This window comes from Fringilla coelebs, assembly GCF_963513975.1.
Source record: "Fringilla coelebs genome assembly, chromosome: 20".
Taxonomy (NCBI): domain Eukaryota; kingdom Metazoa; phylum Chordata; class Aves; order Passeriformes; family Fringillidae; genus Fringilla; species Fringilla coelebs.
In genome coordinates this window covers 3942278-3962676 of record NC_140046.1, presented here as the reverse complement: position 1 = coordinate 3962676, position 20399 = coordinate 3942278, and the positions used below count along the sequence as shown (strand labels likewise).

General features: G+C 40.3%; 1 protein-coding gene across 1 annotated transcript in view; it reads left to right on the top strand.

Annotated features, from left to right (window-relative positions):
- Positions 1 to 2664: 2664 nt before the first annotated feature.
- The window catches only part of EFCAB5 (EF-hand calcium binding domain 5), a gene marked incomplete at its 3' end in the record, with an annotated part of 31820 nt that continues 14085 nt past the window's right edge, over positions 2665 to 20399 (top strand). Inside the window, exons 1-6 of the mRNA XM_084219253.1 lie at positions 2665 to 2769; positions 5751 to 6326; positions 10089 to 10245; positions 10511 to 10574; positions 12353 to 12423; positions 15843 to 15998. Of these exons, the coding sequence (XP_084075379.1) occupies positions 5761 to 6326; positions 10089 to 10245; positions 10511 to 10574; positions 12353 to 12423; positions 15843 to 15998 (1014 nt within the window). The 5' untranslated portion in view covers positions 2665 to 2769; positions 5751 to 5760. The remainder of the gene's footprint in view (positions 2770 to 5750; positions 6327 to 10088; positions 10246 to 10510; positions 10575 to 12352; positions 12424 to 15842; positions 15999 to 20399) is intronic.

Sequence of the window (20399 nt, the reverse complement as noted above, 5' to 3'; positions counted from 1 at the left end):
TCAGGAGTGGGTATCAACCCATAGATTCCATTTAAGCACATGGTTGATGCTGCTTCGATCTGTTCCCAGGCTGAGAGCACTTTTTCCCTGTAAATCTAAGAACTGGAGAAGCCACATGGTCTCTCCTTAGGTTATTCCCCAGTTAAAATAAAGATCAGGGAGGCTCCTGTAGCTGGGCTGTGCTGTAGTGGAGAAGTCAGGCTTGCTAATGGAGCATTTTGCCTCCTGGTGGACGGGTGAGGATGGAGGACAGGCTCCCGAAATTGGACTAAACTGTGTTTAGAGTGGGCTGCACATCAAGCCAGGGTCTTAAACATTTAAATATAAGGCTGCTTTCATGCCCATAGCTCCTGTTCAGGTATGTCTGCATTGATAGAGAGGATTGATGGAAGACTAAAATACCCAGAATATTGTAGCCATTCCCTCACCTGAGATTGGTGTTTCATTCTGGATTTTGATCAAGTCATGCAGGGATTACCATCAAGAAATTATTTAAACCAGGTTCCAAAGTAGACTTTTGTGTCATTTTCATATATCCTGTAGATCTTCCAGGTATTTGAACAGCAAACACTTTTAAAAAACATTTACCACAGGAAAACAATGGAGTTGCTGTCTACAGCTCACTAAAAGCCCAACATATCAGTTATTAGCTACAACAATCACAAATTGTGACAGTTCTCCAGTCTCTAGGAAGGTGTAATTTGCATGTGCAATGTCTTTTTTGTTTTTAGCAGAATTTAAATGTGGAGGAGGAAGCTATAAGGCAGATGTATTGGGATTGAAAAGAGCAATTAGAGGGCAGGCTGTGGTCACAGCATCAGGGTTGGTACAAAAAACAGACTGGAAGCTTGTGGGCTTATTCTTTCCTGTGCTGGCAGCACTGTGGTCAGCACCTGCTGCTTCAGCCCAGAGTAGGATTTCAAAGAAGTGGAGCTGTACATGAGCTGGTTTTGTACACATTTCCAAAACTGACTATTTAATACACTGCAAACATTTCCCTGGCTAACACAACTTATTATTACTACATGTTAGGGCTTTTATTGCATAATCTTGGCATCAGCTGCAAAAGACAATGAGTGCTCCCAAAATGTATCTTACAGAGAAAAACAAAAAAAAAAAGATAGAAGAGGCAATTCCAGCAAAACATCTGTGATGACATATTCAGCCCATTATTTTGTCAACAGTGCAAGTATTTGGTGGCATAATAAAAGGATACACTTTGCTTAGCAAAAACATTAAGGGATAACAGCCAAGTTAGATAGAGTACAATTAAAGGTTTGCTTAACCCACGGGATTCCACTTCCAGAAAAATAAAAATAGAGCTGTTTTCATCCATCCTTCTAAGTTCTAGTTGTATATTCTTGTTTGGGGGTTGAAAAAAATCACCTTTTTTTTTTAAATTTATGTTTCATTCTCAAAAAGTTTTGTAAGTTAATCATAATAGCAACAGAATTCTGAATTGCAAAGGGGAAAAACCAAGCCCACCTGGGAGAAGAGATAACAGGAATTAATCATGAGCAAACTGCTTTGAGGAAAAAGTGCACAATCCAGTTTAAAGCCTCATTTTAAATTACTCCTGAGCACTAATTTTCTGCTTCATTTTGTTAACATAATTGATGCTAGACTTTGACACATCTTGGAAATGCACTGCAATGAGCATATTTCCTTCTGATATGTTTCTCCAAATAAATAGCAAAGAAATGATAATTTATTACAGTGTATTTTTCACATGAAAGTTGACCTCCTCTATTTCAAGGTTTCTTACAGGCTATTCCATGAAAGGGAGACTGATAGAGGGCAGGGCACCTTGCAGCTGTTCCAATGACAAATGCCATAGATAAAGTCACAGTTCAGTTTTCCTGCAGGTTTTGCCACTTCCAGTATAAAATACCAAGAAAGAAACAGCATTAGATAAACCTCATTTCCTGGCAGAAATTGCCATAAGTTTCTCAGTTGGAAGTCGTGCCTTACCCAAGGGAACTGCTGAACAGGCACCTGATTTACATTCGTGTAAATGAGTGCAGAATGCTCGTTGTAGATGTGTTTGTCTTTTGCCTTCTCCTTTTCCTGTCATATTATTCTTCAAAGAATATAGGAGAGATTAGGAAAGGGGATTCATCAAATTCCTTTAGATTCAGGTTTAAAAGGAGTCTGACAAAATGGCACTATGCTCTCCCCCCTCGTTAATGCTTGTGTGCCTTTCCTGCAAGGCTGCTTCAAAGCAACACAAGAAAGAAAGCCTGAAAATGTTTAAATTGAGTTTGTAATTAATTTCTTTTTATGTCTGAGATTCTCACATCTGGTTAACACAGTCCTCCTTCAGCTGGTAATGGGCTTGAGGCAGTTTTGGACTTTGTGAATCTTGAATCTGAAGGTCCCCTGTCCCTGGCACCTGCGGATTCTCTATTTGTGCCCTTACTGTTCTCTGTTGCTATTCATAGTCCTTTCTTGATTTTATTTTATTTTCAGTCATGTGATGCAATGTTCTAAGTTCAGTACAGAAGAGTCTGTTGGGCTGTGCCAAAGCCAAAAGACAACCTACAGCAATTTTGAACGTGGAAAGACATAGCAACCTTTGGGATTATTGCTTAGCAACTGCAAACACACAGAGGAGTAAAACTCACAGCCCAGCTCCACAGCAGGTCTGAGAAATCCCTAATTCACTTCAAGATTTTTAATGGTTGATGGGCATATATTAAATCCCTGTTGATTTGCAAAGCCACTTTGAATGCAGGAGGAACAAGATCTATTTTGATACCTGCTCCAAAGGTAAGAAAAACAGTTCTTCAAAGCTTCAGAAAGCAAAGGAGAAAATGTTTTTAAATTTTAATTGTATTGAAAAGATCATGTATGAAAAGGATATTGAGCTTTTTCTAATGAGATAAAAATGCTCTATGAAACACATGAGGGGAAGGCACAATTATTTCTGAGGAACAGAATGTCAAAGAGATTGAACTTTGTTTTTGAAAGGACTTTTATAACTCAAACATCTAGAAAATAGTTACCTAAACAAACTTTAGTAGTTCCTGGCTTTATCCCACCCATCAAAATTCTCTAACAGAATAACAATGAAACCATAAGAATATTGTTTATGAGCACATTTGGGTTTTCTACAGAAAACACTGAGATAATCTTTTTGTACCTGCAGGGATTCCAGCAAGAATATTTTTCTTACAGAAAAGGAGCCAGGGAAGTGGCATCCTACTAAATAATGGAAAGCTTATCTTGCCTTCAGCTTGAACAAAGGCTTACAGGAAACTTTATATCACACTTCAAATTTCCTAGGTGTTTCTAGAGCTTGCCTCTGTGCTCCATGCTTGCTCTTATTTGGACTCCATTTGGGAATGCCATAGGCCCTGAGAGCTCTCAATATTATTGTAAAATCATAGACTCATAGAATCATTAGGTTTGGAAAACCTAATCCAAGATCATTGAATCCAACATTCGTTGTCAATGTGGCCATGGCACTGAGTGCCACGTCCAGTTGTTTCTTGAGCACTTCCAGGGATGGTGGCTCCATCCCTTCCAATGCCTGACCACTCTTTCAGTGGAGAAATTCTCCCTTATGGGCCAAATTCTCAATTAATGAAAATCCAGGAAGGTTATGAGCCAATGGAGTCTTATCCACTGTGCGTCTCTGTAATCCTCCACAAATCCCAAGTTTCATGACCTGATGGTAGCATTCCTTTGTTGTTTATTTTTTTTGTTTGTTCTTCCATACCCTCTTAGTCTTCTTCATCTGTACTGCTTTAAAACACTGGGCACAGTTCTTCATGCTCTGCTTCCATTCCTGGAGTCATGTGGATGCCATGGAATGGAGACAGAACAGTCACACTGCTTGTTTCATGTTTTGTTTTGGTCAGAGACATGGAGATCCCTAATAAACATTTACTAATCCTCAAAAACATCATAACAAAAGGTTGAGAGCAGTGTTGAAAACATATTCATCATCTTTCAGAATCAGCCACCTCATAAAGCAGAGTACAGTTGTCACTTTAACATTGCACAGAAACTGCAGAGGGTTTCATAAAGGATGTTTAAGAAATAACATAAGTATTTGAAACTATAAGAACAGTTTATTTTGGCACAACAAAACCAGCTGATTTGGAATGTGACCAGAACATTTGGTTAACACCCTGCTTTGAACCAAGGACTCTGGTTGTACAGCTTGTAGAAAGGAACTCACCTAAGCAAGGAACAATTCCACAGGGTGGACAGGTTTCCCTTTCTAGTTTGTAAATCCAGACTCCTTTCCAGCTCGTGTCCTTTGGTGGCAAAACCAACTACCAACCTAAAACCCTCTCTGTGGGTCAGGTAGGCGGCTTGAGCCATCCCATTCCCAGCAGGAATGTGCCTTTGGAAAAAATTTACTAGAATCTGCCAATAAGCCCATTGAGAAAACAAACCTCGAATTTTAATGCTGTGACACATCCCACCCATCCAGGCAGTATTTGTACTCCAACTGTGTTAATGAACCAGAAGGTCAACATATTCATAATTAAATTTGTGTGCCAGGAGGGCTGTAGATCACATTTATGCATTTCCCGGAAGGCTGAACTGCTTCAGAACAGCTACAAATGCTTAAGCAGGAAGAGCAGTGCATATCAAAAGTAGTGCTATTGCTATGGATACTGAAAGGCCTCGGTGAAAAGCACTTTTAAATAAAAACTTGAAGAGGGTAGAGTGGCAACAAGTTCAGAGTAGAGTTTCATCTCTAATTTGGAACGGTTTTAGATTATTTTTGAATATCACTCTTCCCTTGCCGTGTTCAACACTGAGCTGGGGGATTTTCAGCATGCTGCTGATTTTTCATGCTTTGAATCAAGTAGTAGCCAGTCTTCTGCTCCATTCTGTGTGTGTTAATCCCATTCCAGATGCAGACAGTTATGCATGGAGATATATAGGAACATTTTGCAAATTGTGCCTTGTGCGCAGCTCACTTTCTTCCTGATATTTCACAGAATGAACATTTTAAGCAGTGAAGTTCTTGAAATTGTAAAGAGATTACTCTTTTACGGAGTGATCTACAACATAAAATGCTTGTGAGCAACTTAATCACAGAATTCATGGTATAGGTTTCTCCTTTCTGTAGAAGCTCTGCTGACCCATGCACCTGTGTCCTTGTTACCTCAACAAAATGTCTAGAGCAAAAAATAGTTGCCACGGTTGAAGTTAAGCTGTTTGGGGGACAAGCTTCCTCAGAGTTCTTCACAGCCTCAGAAAAGCTGAAGCAGAGAAAGCATGTAGAGGAATCTTGCTCCTGGGTATCTGGAATTTTCCATTACATGCTTCCTTTGTCTCATATCCACTGGATTTCCTGGAGGCAGGGAATGGACCTAAACAGAAATTATGTGCTGGGGGTAAGAGGATTCCACTGGTTGGAACTGGGGGACTAGTTCACTGGGGCACTGTTCACTGCCTGGTTTCTGAGTCTCTAAGTGACCTGGAATTAATCATTCCCCTTTTGTGTCTCAGTTTCTTCTGCCCTAAGAAAGGAACACAGTCATTTAGTTGCTCTGCCTCCAAGGGCTGTTGTGATACATAATTAATCTTTATAAATCATTTACTGATCTTTGAAGTAAAGGGTCTGTATTTATTTAAGAGTACAAAGCAGCAGTAACAGAATAAAAAAGGAACATAGAAAAAATATTAGTTAATGCCTAACAATAGACTCTATTCCTGTGTCACCTGTTAGGGCACTGCTGCATCTTTTGGCATTATATAACAGCTCCTTTTTTTCTGTGTCACAGTGATTGAGGTATGGCTGCTCAACCAGAAGAATCAGCCCAATCTGCAGATCTACAAGATCCTGAACTTGGACATAAGGATGGGACTGCAACAGAGATGGAAAGCAATCAGGGGGCTGATAAACTGCCAAGTCCTAGAAAATACACTTCATGGAAAGAGTGTTTTCATGAAAAGGTACAACAAAGGTGTCTGAGTCTGCAGGAGACAAAGATGAGGTTGGTTCAAGCACAAAAGGCAGAAGAAGCAAAGGTGAGGAGGAGAGAACCTGGGGACTGGCTGGCCAGAGAGTGGTACAATGAGGAGGAAGAGACACGTGATACTCGCCTCTATTTGCTCGACAACCTCCTCCCTACATTAATCCCAGGGACAGAAAATTTGTTAATGGCAGTGGAAAGAAACAATGTGCTTGTATCAGACCAAGAACCAACCAGATTTAAGCCCATGAATTATCTTGCAGAATACCTGATGAGACATAACCCTCAGCATAGTGTTCCTACAAAACCAGGCCCATACCTGAGAGAAATGGAGGTGGTCTCAGAGGAGCTCAAATCTTTGAGGCAAGGTACAACATCACAGAGGTGAGAGCACTGACAGTGTGGCTGGTCACAAGGCCAGAGCTGGCATCTTGGTCTCTGTTTTACAAAAGGAATGGTGTCCCTGCAGCCTGACTGGCAGAATCTTGAGCAAAACACACCTTGTGGAGTGCAGTGCCAGGGATTGTATTTGTTTCATAAAAACTTGAGAAGCAGGACAAATAACAGATCATGGCACACAAAATGAAACACTAGTTATTCCTGTTTAAGGCAATATTCTGCCTTTCACAAGGATATAATTCCTCCTTAGACTCTATCTTAATAAGACATGAGCAATGCAAAATGCTTCCAAGCTGGTCTAGCTTAGTGACAGCAGCTCTTTGGGACAGGTATTAGTATGAAAGGTCTGGAGACTCTTCACATAGTTTTTTCTCTAGTCTTCCAAACTTAATAAAAACATAACCTTTTTTTCCTCCTTCAGGATAATTTCTTTTGACCAAGCTAACCACATTGTCCTGGCACATTGTAGAAACTCTTTCACACAGGATTTTTATTTAGGCTTTCCTTTTTTATTCTATTTTTTCTCTTAAAGTAGAAACTGTTTTGTATTTTGTTCTGTTGCTTATTTCTGGGCTGTTTGCTTTAGTATAATACTTAATGAATGTTGGAACGGGGTTCCATCGCACCAAAGTGCTAAGGTTAAAATGTGAGAGCATTAGATGAATAATAATTTAGTTTCATTGCTCTGTTCAGGAAAATAGAGATGTGAACTTTTCAGTTCATGATGATGATCCAGAGGTGATTGTGATTAACGTCAAAATTACTCATTCACTACTAGATCACTTTATTCTGTATCTGTGTTTGTAGAATAATGACTTCTGTTTGAATGATTCTCTATTTGCATAAATAGTGCATACACCTTGAAAATTGGCTTCAGTGTCAGGAATTAGGGAAGTAAAATGTTGACATGTCTTATGCATAAACCTTAAATGAAGATAATTGAAGTTCCCTGTATTATAATGCTTAAAAGGATATGTTAAGTCTCTCTATCTGAGCTTCTGTCTCCACATTTCCATTAAACATACTGCTGCAGTTTGTAGGATGTGAATACAACAAAGCAGTGTGAGAAGTGAATTTCAAGCAGTCACTGATAAAAGAGTTTCAGTTTTATTTTCTATTTTTTAAATGTTGGTCCACTGAAACAAATGAGCTGGGGAAATATGCCTTTCAGTGAGTTTTTACTCAAGCACAGGCTGTTCTGGGGGATGTTTAGGATGTCAGCCTTGCCACACCTTTGCTTTGTGAACAGTTTTATCATTCCTATTGCTTCACAGAGGGACACCTGGATATATCTCTTTTATTTTGAAAAAGCAATTGGACTAAAATACATAAAATTTCCTGGGATTTTGGATTGGACTTTTGTTGAATTCAACGTGTTGGTTACCCATGACCTGTAATCTTGACCTGGGCTGTTAAGCCCATCTTTACATTTGGAGACAGGTTCTGCATTTGTAGCTCTCAGAGCTGAGTCAAAGGAAGTGACTGTCAAGACTTACAGAAATAAATATCTCCATAGACAGCATTGCCAGGGGGGTTCTGTAATCATGGCTGTAGCAGGTTTTGCATATCCACTGGTAGTAGTATCATGGGATTTGCATTCACAGCAGCTCAGGATTTACATATTTGTGATGACTGTATTGTGGGATTTGCATGGGATTCTTAAATCACAGCAACACAGGATTTTAACAACACCACACAGCAGTGAGACTCCTCATGTGAGTCACTGGATTTCAAGCAGGCTGGAATTGTTACAAGAGCAATGCCAGTCTGTGCTTAACACCTCTCACATAAGCACCAGGAAGTTGAGGAATAAAATTCTGGCCCAAATGAAGGTCCTGGGAGCCTTGGCATTACCTTCAGGCAAGGCAGGATTCATCACAGGTTTCCATCTAACACTTTTCTATCCTCAGTGAGGTCTCTTGGACTTCCTCCAGTTTCTCCTTAACTGCCACCTGACTGGGAGTCAAGGCAGGAAGGAGAACAGATGGGAGAAATTCCTTATGCACATGGACAGATACCTGAAACAGAGCCTTTGTCCAGGGATGGGAGTCCTTCAGGCTGAGTCACCCATCCCTGTGTGGGAGGCAGGCAGCTCTCTTCCTGAGGAAACATGTTTGGTTCTGCAGGGAGAAGTCACCTCGCTGCCATCTCATCCTTTCTGGAAATGTCTGATCCAAAACGAGCTCACTTTGCAATGGGTGGTGCCTGGTACTGTTACCCCTGTTTTGCCATTATTGTCTCAGGGACACCAGGCAGAGGATGCAGCTGCCCAGTTTTAGGACCCTAGAAATGAATGCAAGACTGCAGCCCAGTGCAGGTGCAGCACAGAATGTAACTTGTGCTGGACACTGCCCAAATTAATCACCAGAGCACCTTGGCAGCTCTGAGCACAGCCCAGGCTCTGCTCCCAGTTTGCAGACAGCTCCAGAGGAGGAGCTACCTCTACAAATGGTCTGGTTTTCTCTTTCTGCTGCATTGGAGAAAAATCTGTTTGTCCACTTAGGTTGGTACCTGCTGCATTCCTTCTCTTCTCCAGCCCTGGGAAGGAGTCAGAAGTTGGGAAAATATTTTACACTCCCCCTGCTATCAAAGTGCCCGAGGCTGAGCTCCCTCAGCAGCACTTGTGCAATGCCCACCATCGATTAAGGAACCAAATGATTCATTAAGAAACCTCTGTGATAAATGGCCATGAAGAACAAGGACCTTGTGATAAAACTGACTGTGATCAAAGTGTATTGCTGGGACATGTAAAACAGGTCTTTCTGTTCATTAAAGAAAATATTGATGGGTTATAATTTGTAGGATGACCCCAGAGGAGCGGAAGAGGGCAGGGACAGGATCAGCCCATTTCACAGCATGTGAAACACAGGGGGAAGAAGGGAGCAGGAACTGTTAGCTAAAATATAGTTTTTGGAGTTGTCAGGTACAAAAGAGGAGCAACTCCCCTTTCTCTGAATAGCTACAGAGGGTGTGAAGGCCATGAAGATGAGCAGCTGCCTCAGTGCAGAGAGGTTCCAGCAGCTTCCATGAACAGGAGCTACTCTCTCCATATGAACTGATCATTTGACTTTGGGCATTTTGACCTTCCTACAGGTTTTTTTCCCCATTTCATAAATTAACAAAGTCAAAATCAAAGCAGATGAGTTCAGGATAAATTTTATTCACTTCTTTTGTTGTGTGAAATGGAGGATTGGGAAAAACATGGCTGGGTGTCTAGAGAAGCAAAGAAAACAAAAGCAGGAAGAAGGGGAGCTGACTGGCAGTCCAAAGCTGCAAACTCCATGTGTTGAAAGTGATGGACACGCTGAGGTATTATCCCTGTCCTAAGGCAGTGAGGGCTCTATTGTGTGAGGCTGCTTCAGAAATTTTATTGAACATTGTTCTTTGTCAGTGAAGTGCTTGTGTGAAAAGGTACTTGAGTTTGGAGACAATGAAGACTGATGCAATTTTGTTGGTAAATCAACTGTAGCAAAATTATGCACCTGTCTCCCTGCTAGAATTGAAAGGAAATTGAAGGACATCTACACAATAAATGATGAATGTCATTATAAATGTGAAGGTAAAATGTGTCACTGTTGAAATGACACAAAAGTAGTAGAGCTGCACAGAAGATTTTCCATTAAATATGTTCCACATAGACAGGAATTTCAGCAAAGAGTTGCTACCTTTTGTTCTTTAGGGTAGGCTTATCAATCTTAAGTATGCCCATGATGGTCTCTTTCTAATCCATGTTCCCATGTCCTACAGGCTGGTCCAGATGAGGGCTGAGGCAAGGAAAATACATGAGGAAAGGGAGGAGGTGGAAAGACAGAAGGCTGAGGAGACAGCAAGGAGAAAGGAGGTGTTGGCAGCTCTGTTCGAGGAGTGGGCTATGGATGGCCATGAAAGAATCCCAGCAGCACTGGTAACTAGGGGAAATCCTGCAGTGGTTGTTGCAGACAGGATGAAAAGGACAGTTGTGCTAGTGCCATGTGCCTTGGCATGGCAGCATGGGGCACAAGCATGGGTGATGGCTCTGCCACCACAGGATCAGGGGACAGGGCATTGTTCACAAATCTTACCTGTGTGTAAGACCTATCACTGGCCCATACGTTGATTATTCTGGGTGATTTATTTTGGTAATTGTCTACTGTTGTCTGCATGACACAGGCTATTATCTTGATTTTTAGGTTCAGAGTGCCTTGAGGTTTTTTCCGGATGTCACTGATTTTATTCCTGAAGATACGAGAAAAGGCAAGTTTTCAATGTGTCTTCCTTAGTTTTATTGCTGTGATCTGAATTCTGATGTGAACTGTGAGCAAACAGCAAATGGATTTGACATCAGAGAAAGAATCTCTAAGGGTAGTTACATCAGTATATCAACCACAAATCTTCAGAAAGATTGGAAAGAGACTGAACTACCATGTAATTCATTAATATGATCTTGAAAATGATGAAAAAATGTTTAAAAAATCTTTCAGAGAGACAGAAAGACCAGATGCAGACCTTTTCCACTTACACCCCTTATTAGCCACACATTGCCATGTGCTTACTGCTCTTTTTAAGAATCACACTACCAACCTCCTCCTCCTTTTAGAGTTTGTCTCACGGGAGGTCTTGGAAATACTGGCATACTGGGAGATATGGAACAAAGGTGGGATCAACAAACTTAAAGTCTGACAGTGTTGTTACCTGCTATGGTTTCAGGGAATTGCTGAGGTTTACCTAATGCTCCACCCAATAGCTCATCTCATGAACCCCTTCCCTTGGCCAGTCCCTGGCATCCAGTGACACACAGCCCAGGGCCCTCTGTACCAGAGCACTCAGCTCAGAAAGATTTCCATAATTCCTGTCCAGTTTATACAGCTCACACTTGACCTCCCCAGATGATGATAATTGAACAGAACCAGGAACACTGAACTGGCAACACGAGCCTACTGCCAGCCCTTTACAGTGAGAGCCTGTAATGATCATGAATGATAACAAATGTGTCTTGATTTGGGATGATAAACAGGACACTCCAGAGTGTTTCTGTTGCTGCTGGATCACCTCTGCCTGAAGCTCACCCTTGGTCAGCCCTGTCTTTATTACAGAATTGCTCCTCTGAGTTATCCTCCAGCCTTGGTAGGATGTTGCTGCCAAACACAGCCCCTGTCACCTGCTGTGTAGCTGTGGTTCCCCAATGCAAACAGACCCTGGGACATGAGATTGTGAAGGAATTTCCTGCCCAGATATTTGCTCTCCAGGTGCTGGGGGTGCTCTCTGTACTATTTCCCTAATAGGCTCAATTTCCTAATTTATTTCACTTAATAGCATTCAATGTACATTAACAGAACATTACACTCTGTTTTATAGTTCAATAAAGATAATGTACAGTTTAGGAACATATCAACCAACAAGAGATAAAAGCATTCTATGATGAATTTTCTCATTATTCTTGATATATTTAGAAGACAAAACTGAAAAATAATGCTAACAGAAATAGCATGTCTGTTCTCAAAGAACTCATTCAGAAATCTATATAGATGTTTGATGTCTCTTCTCAGTTCCATTATAGCAACCCAGAAGCTGACCAAAACATACTTTTGAATATCATCATCAGTAAAAATATTCCCATATTCTTGAGAAAATTACTATGATTTTCAGATTCTTCTCTTGCAAAGCAGAATCCATGTCTCCAGAGTTCTAAGGCAGTTTTATCTGTTTGTTAAATCAAAAATCATTTCCTCCCTCACATAATTAGTTGTAAGTACTGTTAAAATCATTGCAATTTGCACTGACTTATGTCAAGAATAAATATGACTCTACAGTTCTGAATAGCTAAATGGAGATTCTCAGCAAGAGAAATGCAAGCAGATTTAGATGCTCTGTGTACAGTCAGATGCTTCAGCTACTGTGGGATAACCTCAAATAAATGTCATCCAACATGAGAAGAAAGTTAATGTAACAGCACATTGTGCAAAAATATGTGTACAATATGCAGAATCACAACTGTTGCTTTCTGAACCAATATCCCTTCATTTTTTTACCAGCAATCCATGACAGGAAGCTGAAAATCTTGAACACATTGGAAAGACCAGTATACCCAGATGAGTTCACAAAGGTGAGAAATAAAATAAGAGCATTTGGTTCAGAATGTGGCATTTATCACAAAGTGTCAGCATTTCCCTGGGGACAGCCTAGAGGAGTAAGTGAAGGGCTTCCATTCTCCAGCATCCCAGGTAACTGGCTGTATCTGGACATTTCACTTTCCATCTCCATCCTCTGCTCTCACCACACTTCCATTCTGGCCAGCTGGAGGGAACTGTTTTGCTTTCCTCAGGTTTTTAGGACACCCCTCCCAGTCCGTTTCTAAAATGTCGAAGCCCTGAATCACTTGGGAATTCAGACTTTGGCTGCTCACAGGAGGTTTGGTATCCCACTACAACCATTAGCCTGGGGTAATTAGTAACATCCTCACAGTATTGTTATTTCTGACTAAATTCCATTTACCAGGATGAACCAAGCCATGAAGACCGGGGATGAGAAGCCTTTATCTTGAACTATCACTGGTCTGAGCCATAAACAAACTGAAACAAGTCTCATAAATATTCATGAAGCATAACCAAGTAGTTTTAAACTCAAAAGCTGTCATTGGGGAACGTCAGAAGTGTGGTTTCAACTCATCAAAATCATAAATATAGTTGGAAGTTTCACCGCATTACTCTGCTGTTCCTCAAGCTGAAAACAACCAAATTGTTTCAAACTCTATTTATTGAAAGCTGTCCAGACCAAGGTTTTGCCAGCAATTTTTACCTGCGACAGAGCTGGATTTTATGGCTGTGTAATTAAACCTGTAAAAAGGGGTGTTTAGAATAGGAGTAATGGCAGACCCTCATTGCAGCAGTGCTAGTGGGTGCTGTTGTAATGATTAAAACCAGAGTATAAAGCAGCTGTGCAGAGACTAATTCCAAGCAACCATGTGTGATTTTTTGTGCCTTCTTCCCTCTCAGGAGACTCACATGTTTTGTATTTTGCACAGAGATGCATTTTTATGGTAACTTGTTGAAGGTTTTTTTAAGCATGAAAAGAGATATTTTTGAATTTAACCTCAGAATTATTGCAACTAATTAAGAAGACTATTGTGGATAATGAGAGCCCAGAGAATTGCTTTTGTCACTGCAATGAAGCATCAGTCCATAACCCCTATGGTACATATATATAATCACTGAATGAATTCATGCTCCATTAGCATTAGAAAACTGTTTAAAATATACTTTGTGTACTCTTTATTTTAACTCAATTAAAGATATGACAACAGAGATCAGAAGCACGAAAGACATGGATTGTCAGGCTGTGTGATTTGCCAGGAATGTTCTCTCAGAACATATTCTCTGATTCTTTTTCCAGTCTGGTTTTAATTGAATCAATTGATGAGGCTTTCATCACTTCCCTTGGGAACTGTTCCATCATCAGGACAGGGCTGCTTCTAATCCTCAGCTACAATTTACCTTTGTTCACCCCTTTCCATCATCCACCAAACCCAGAAAGAAATGATCTTCCTCCATGCTGGTCACGGCCCTTTCCCATGTGGAAAGCATTGCTTTCTATGGACCTTAAAATTAAAAGGCACATTTTTTTTCTTCCTTGAATTTAGTGCAGCTTTGGGTTACTTGAAGGCTGTTAGAAACTCAGTAGAGAGACCTCACACATCATTGTTTTTCCGGTTTGGGTTTTTGTTTTTTTTTTAAATTCAGAACAGTGGCTGTTGTATTCTTACATCCTTTGTGACAACCTCGTGGGGTCTTTTATATGAGAAGCATCTAAATCCCAGGGACCAGCCCTTGATGGTTTATTTCACAGGCTTTGTGCTCTAACACACAGAACGCCCAGCAGTCTGGCACAAAGCTATTGACACCAAGGGAAATGCTCACATTGTCTTTGCAGGGTCAGAATCAGGCTTTAAAGGTGAGATTATTTTCCATGATTGTATGAGGCTTTCTCCATTTCTAGTGAGATCAGTAGGAACAAGAACAGATCCATTGTTTTTGATGATAATGTGTTCACAAACTATACCAAGGACTCTGGGTAGCAAGAAGGAGGCGTGCCAGCTTTCTTTGGAGAGGTGTCAAAATCTCCCAGTTAATAACAAATTAATGTATGTTAATTATGTGTACAGTAATTTACACATCAGCTAAGAAAGGCTTAAGCCTGTGATGGTGCCTCCTGCCCACATGGTGCTTGTAAACAGTGTCCTGTGAAGCTGTTAGACAGAGTATTAGTGCAGGAGCCTTTGGATGTGTCATCAAGGTGACATTCAGAATAACAAACTGCTTGTCCAACCTGCCTGATCCCAACAGCCTCACCTTTAAGGTTCCTCTGTCACAGGGCTCTGGGTTCTAATAACCCCAAGAAGCTTGTGGATACTCATGCCCCCAGATGTGCCACCTTCTCTCTAACATACATCCTTTTTTTATGCTGAAATGAAGAAAAAACCCACATTGCATTAGGAGCTCTTCTTTCCTACCAGCCATCCCTCAGGCCACTGCTTTTTTTCTGCTCTTCCTCTCTTCTCCATTTGTCCCATATATTTGGAAATTACACAATATAGACATAATAATAATAACATATATTAATATTTCCACTGGTTATTGCCTGTGTGGCATTTCAACAAGCCCAGGATATTTTAGCACTTATGTCAGGTATCCATACTCTCAAAATGGGATAATGGGAAACATTCTGTGCTTTGGAAATTCCTCCTTTTAACTGTATGAGCTCCCTGTTAGTGTGGCTGGCTCTAGAAACCTACTGTAATAATTCAGCCCAGGCTCTGGAATTGTGGTTTGTTCTGATGGCCATTATTATTTATGTCATGCACACCACATTTTTAGAATCATATTGCTTTTGCTCATAAAAGCCACATGGCTATAAATCCAAAGTGTTAAGGTGTCTCCAAGGCTGGAACGTAAAATCAATCTCAAGTCAGTAGTATTTCCAGTGTCAGAGGACTTGGGTGACAGCAGACTCATTTTCAAAAGGATCTTCCATTTTTTTATTGTATCCAACTGCTCCTCTAAACACTGAAATTGTAAGCAATGCTCCTTTTGTGGCATTTGAGAGTTGAGTGACTGTCATTCCTGCAGAATGTAATGGCTCAAAATGCCTCCTTGGGGGTGAAGTCAAGAATACTAAATGCTGCAGAAAACCATGGAGAACTTAAATCCTCCACAAGAAAATGTAGTTTAAGCCACAACTTCTCATAGGAGGGATCTGATCCAGCATCTCTGCTTGAGCTTGATAAGTGGCCTCTGGACCAGGAAAGAACTGTTCAGGATACATTTCTGTAGTGTGCCAGGATTGTTTGGAGAATATTGTTTCTTCTGAAGGGGAGAATGAAGTAGGCACCAAGTCTGTGTTGTGTTGGCAGGTTAAATTACAAATTCCTAAATATTTGATTGCATGTAATAGATTTTTAGGAGTTCAACTAAAGGTGAAAATGCTTGAAGAAAGATAACCATGTCCACTGCTGCTTTCTCTCTATAGCTTATCCTTTCCTACAGTGAACATGTTTCAAGTGACAAGTTCCAAGAAATCGTGGAATATCTCCGTAAGTGTGCTGAGGACTTCCAAGAAGCAACGAAACATGACACACGGAGGCAAATTTTTATTGCCCTCTTCCGAGTTTGTGATCATGGAAAGGTAGGCAAAGCAGCTGAGCCTAATTTCAATGTGGGAATGCTCCCAGTTTGGTATTTCTCTGGGTCACTGCTTGCTTTTTCTTTTCCTCAACTCTAGATCCTCCCTTTGTGCTTACTCAGCAGTATTTTAGAGAACAATAGCTGCTGCACTGTTGTTAAATTCATAGTTCCTAGACACAGAAACATCCAACAGTCTATTAACTGATGGCTAATTAGGAATTACCTAAACTGATGACTTGGGACTGAAGTTTGGTGAGTCTGGAGAAGAAATTAACCATGGCCTTTAATTCTAAAAAATTACCTGCTTCCACAGCGTGTTCAGAATATTTGAGTGCGAATTTACCTATTCAGCCACATTTCAGCAAAGCTAATTTGATGTAGATTGACTTTAACAAATGTGCCCATTACTTCAATAATTACATATATTGCATTAATTATGTTGCATTACTTTATAGATCTGAAGGGCTTCTGTCAATAAATCTCATAGTTAAAATTTAAAATGCAAAATAATCCACCTTTACAGCCTCTCTGAGAACAGTACTGTGAACTTCAGCCACAGTTTATGGACAGGAAATTAAAATACAGTAAGTCAGTTACAGAGCTGGAAATGAAACTCAAAAGCCATAATTTGGTTTTCAGCAGCTTTAAACTCCATCTATCATCCTCTCAGTACACCTGCATCTCCATTAAAAAGCAAACAAAAAAAGTGCTAGACTCATTAGAAAACCAGCAAATAGTCAGAACTGAAGAATCAATGGCATAAACTGTTGCTAAAAGCTTGGGCTTCATCCAAAAAGTGTGGTACTTGTTATTAGTACTCTCAGTTTGGCAATTGCTGGCTACTACAGAGCAAGCAGTTGCCCTAACCTTAGTTTTCTCCCTTACATAAATTTTATATTCCACCCAGCACTCCTCCAGCTATGCTTGCAGAGCCTACCCAGAATGAACTGTGCTCTACAATGTCATGCTAATAATGTCATTACTGCCAAGAGAAAGGAATTACAGGGCTCATTTCAACACCAATAGTGTGTTGTAGAGAATAACAGGCAAGCTGCTCTTTCAGGGATGAGGGAAGAAATGTGTCTGCTTCCCAGCTAGGAGACATTTGACTTTCCTAAGGCTCTGTCAAGAAGGGCTGTGATGGATCCTCCTGGCTACAAGGATATAGAAACCTGAGTCCTGTCTTTGCCAGGGATTTCCAAAGGATCTCTTCTTTCCTTTCATGTTTTAAAGCGACTTTCTTCCTATTATTTCTGTGGCAGTAATCACCATCTCCATGCTGCTAATCCCAGTGGAATCTCAGAGGCAAAGAGCCAGAAATACTAACACAACAGGAGTGAGCAGCTATCAGCAATGACGCCACTGCTGCCGAAAAAAAAACTGATCAGAGCACAGAGTTGTGGTTTCCAGGCTCCGAGGTAGCCCTGCCCTGCAAATTGAGTTCACTAAAGTGTCGTGTGGGCCACGCAGCTCTTTTAAATCTGGCCTGGTTTCTTTTGTAAAGTTCTACTGTACCCACAGGGGAGATAAAATGCAAAGTAACCCAAGGACTTCTACCACTTGAATGTGATCCATTACCTGTAGAGCCCATTCTGCAAAGCAGTTGTTTCAGTTCCTAATTTCCATTTGTTTGGTAGCAGGCAGTTATTCCAGTCTGCATGGTGAGTGTGGCTGGCTGCCTCAATGAGCTGCAATTAGGGCCAGGGAGCTGAGAAAGCAGTGTTTAAATTGCAGTCAAATTAGAAGGTATCCACACGATCATTATTGTGATTTCAAATTCATGCATCCAGAAGGATGGCAGCTCAGAAGGACAGCCTGGACTATCCACTGCAGCAGAAACTTCCCAAGACAATCCCAGAACACAGTTGGATCACTGCTATAATACCCCAAAAGGCAATGGCTCTGTGAATTTTTAACTTATTTTCCATGTGCTCACTTGTATCAGTTTATTTTATAACTCTTCATTAATTTCCAGGGATGTTTTAAACAAGGGATTTTAAAATTAAATTTAATTTAGTCAGAGATTAGTTTTCAAGCCAATGTAGTTTGAGACACTCCTGATTATCTTTCTTGCCGTACAGCAACAACAAAGTCTGCTTTCTCATGACCTTTTCTTAGTGTCTGTTCTACCCTCTTGCTCACTAACAAGCTCATTGTAGGGTTCAGGATACACACATCACATTTCCAGAAAAACAATCAAGTGGTTAAACACTGACCTATCCCTGATTAAATGGCAAGTCTGGTTTAGTCTGTGTTGCCAAAGGAATTACTCACAGGTCACAGAACATTGCTGAAAACAGCTGAGAATCATCACCTGCCAATATCTAGGTGACAAAAAAATAGGTCAATGTGTTTCAATTCCCTGGGGACTAAACCTGCCCCGAGTTTTGGGCAGCTATACAAACACAGATGGTTTTCTGTTGTGGAGAGGAGAGGCTGTACCTGCCCTGCTCACAAGGTGCAGCACGAAGGGCAGGTGGGCAGGAATCTGTCATCAGCCTCCTTAGTCACACACCAAGTGCAAAGAAAAGTCACCTTTTCTACTAAATTTAGGAACTGGGAAAAAGAGCACAGCTGGGGAGAGGAGTTGGAAATGTTTCTTGTTATAGTGCTCCTCTCTTCTATAGGTGGCTGTACTGTGACATTTTCCTCCCAGGGTAAGTTCTAAGGAAAAGTGTCCTGAAATAACAGGAAGCCCTGCTAAAATGGCAAATCTGTGCAAATTGGAAATGTTTAAATAATTAAATAAATCTCCATTAATATCTGACAATTTCAGCTATTTTATCTATTTTTATATATTTACCTGTTTTTATATAAAAATAAAATTTTTTGATACAAAGAACAAAATACTCTTCAAGAATTTGAGTTATCCAAATCCTCCAATTATATTATTTTAATACGACAAAAAGGTAACTGAATCCCAAAACAACATCCTTATTTTCTTTTTAATAATACTTCATTCATCTATTCCCATTTTAATGAAGTAAAATTATTCATTAGTACTGCAAAGTTCAGGGCAACCAGCAGATGATTGTGACGAGTTACAGCTGAGGAAATTTGAATGGAAAATTAAGTGTGTGTAATGGAAATACTGAATGGAGGATCCAAATATTCCACAGTGATCTGGGAACACCTTTAAAACATTGTGTGTTTGTGCATCTCCTAAATGGATCAGAGCATAATCTGATATATTCAACTGAAAGACAAATAACAAGAAATATTTGCACAAGGGTGTGCAAGGTATCTGTATGTTAATGCCAAGATACTGGGAATCAGGGCCTACATCTTGTAAGTTTAGGGACAAAATTCTGTGATGACATTTGTTGTTCCAAACCCACCCATAGCTGAAATTCAACCCTGACTTCCAGCACTTTTTTTACCAGCAGGAATTAAATTACCAGATACTGAAGCGCTAAAATTGTACCAGATGGCTTCTTACATTTCAGTTCTGGTCCTTTCTGCAGAACTGGCAAAACCCCTTCCTTGTAGAGGAAGGTGCTGCTGTACCAGCAAATGTGATGTGTTCACTTAGTTCCAGCATTAACTTCACCAGTAGGTGAGATGTGTATCTCTGCGTTGTTTCCATATCCTCTGTTTTTAACTATTGCTGCCAATAATTACAGTTTCAGGTTATAAACAATGCAGTCATCTTGAGCTAATTTCCAGAAAAGAACAGCAAACTTCTTCCTTTATTTCTTTAGTCTAAGGGCAGGCAAAGTTCACAAGGAATTAAAAGCCTGGTGAAATTTACATTTTGCAGTTTTTAATCTAAGAACAAAATGTGAAAATGAAATCAATAATTCAGATGGAAAGCTACTCACTACAAATAATGAACATAAGTAAATCTGTTTCCTAACTAACTACTTTATTTCACTAATGGAAGGGAGATTAAAAAGGTGGCAGGACTTAAATAATGGCAACAGGAATACATCATAAAATGGAAAACTTGCAATCGTTTAGGTTTGCTTTACTTTTTAAACCCCACAATTTCCTGATTGGAAATGACCCATTTCATTGCCTTTTCCTGGGTTTATCCTCTGTGTACATTCACCCTGAGCAACAAGGATTTAATAAAATCTGCACCTTCCTCTGCTCTGGAACTGCTGATACCTCTCTCACCTCTATGGTCAAATGTCTATGAATTTTTAAAGGAAATTAGGGAGGTTGTCATAATAGCTCAGATTTTTGGACTAATTGTGTTTCCAGGCCAATACATCACACTTCAAAGGAGATGAAGGGGCACAAAACCAGACTACAATGTGCAGTCACTAAGGTAACACAGCACAGCCCATAATATATGGAAATTCTTCCATGGTACTGTCAGGCAATCAGTATCTGTCCTGAGAGTATGAAGTGTTGAAGCTTTGATCTTTACACGAAGAACTCCTTTGGCAGAACAGTT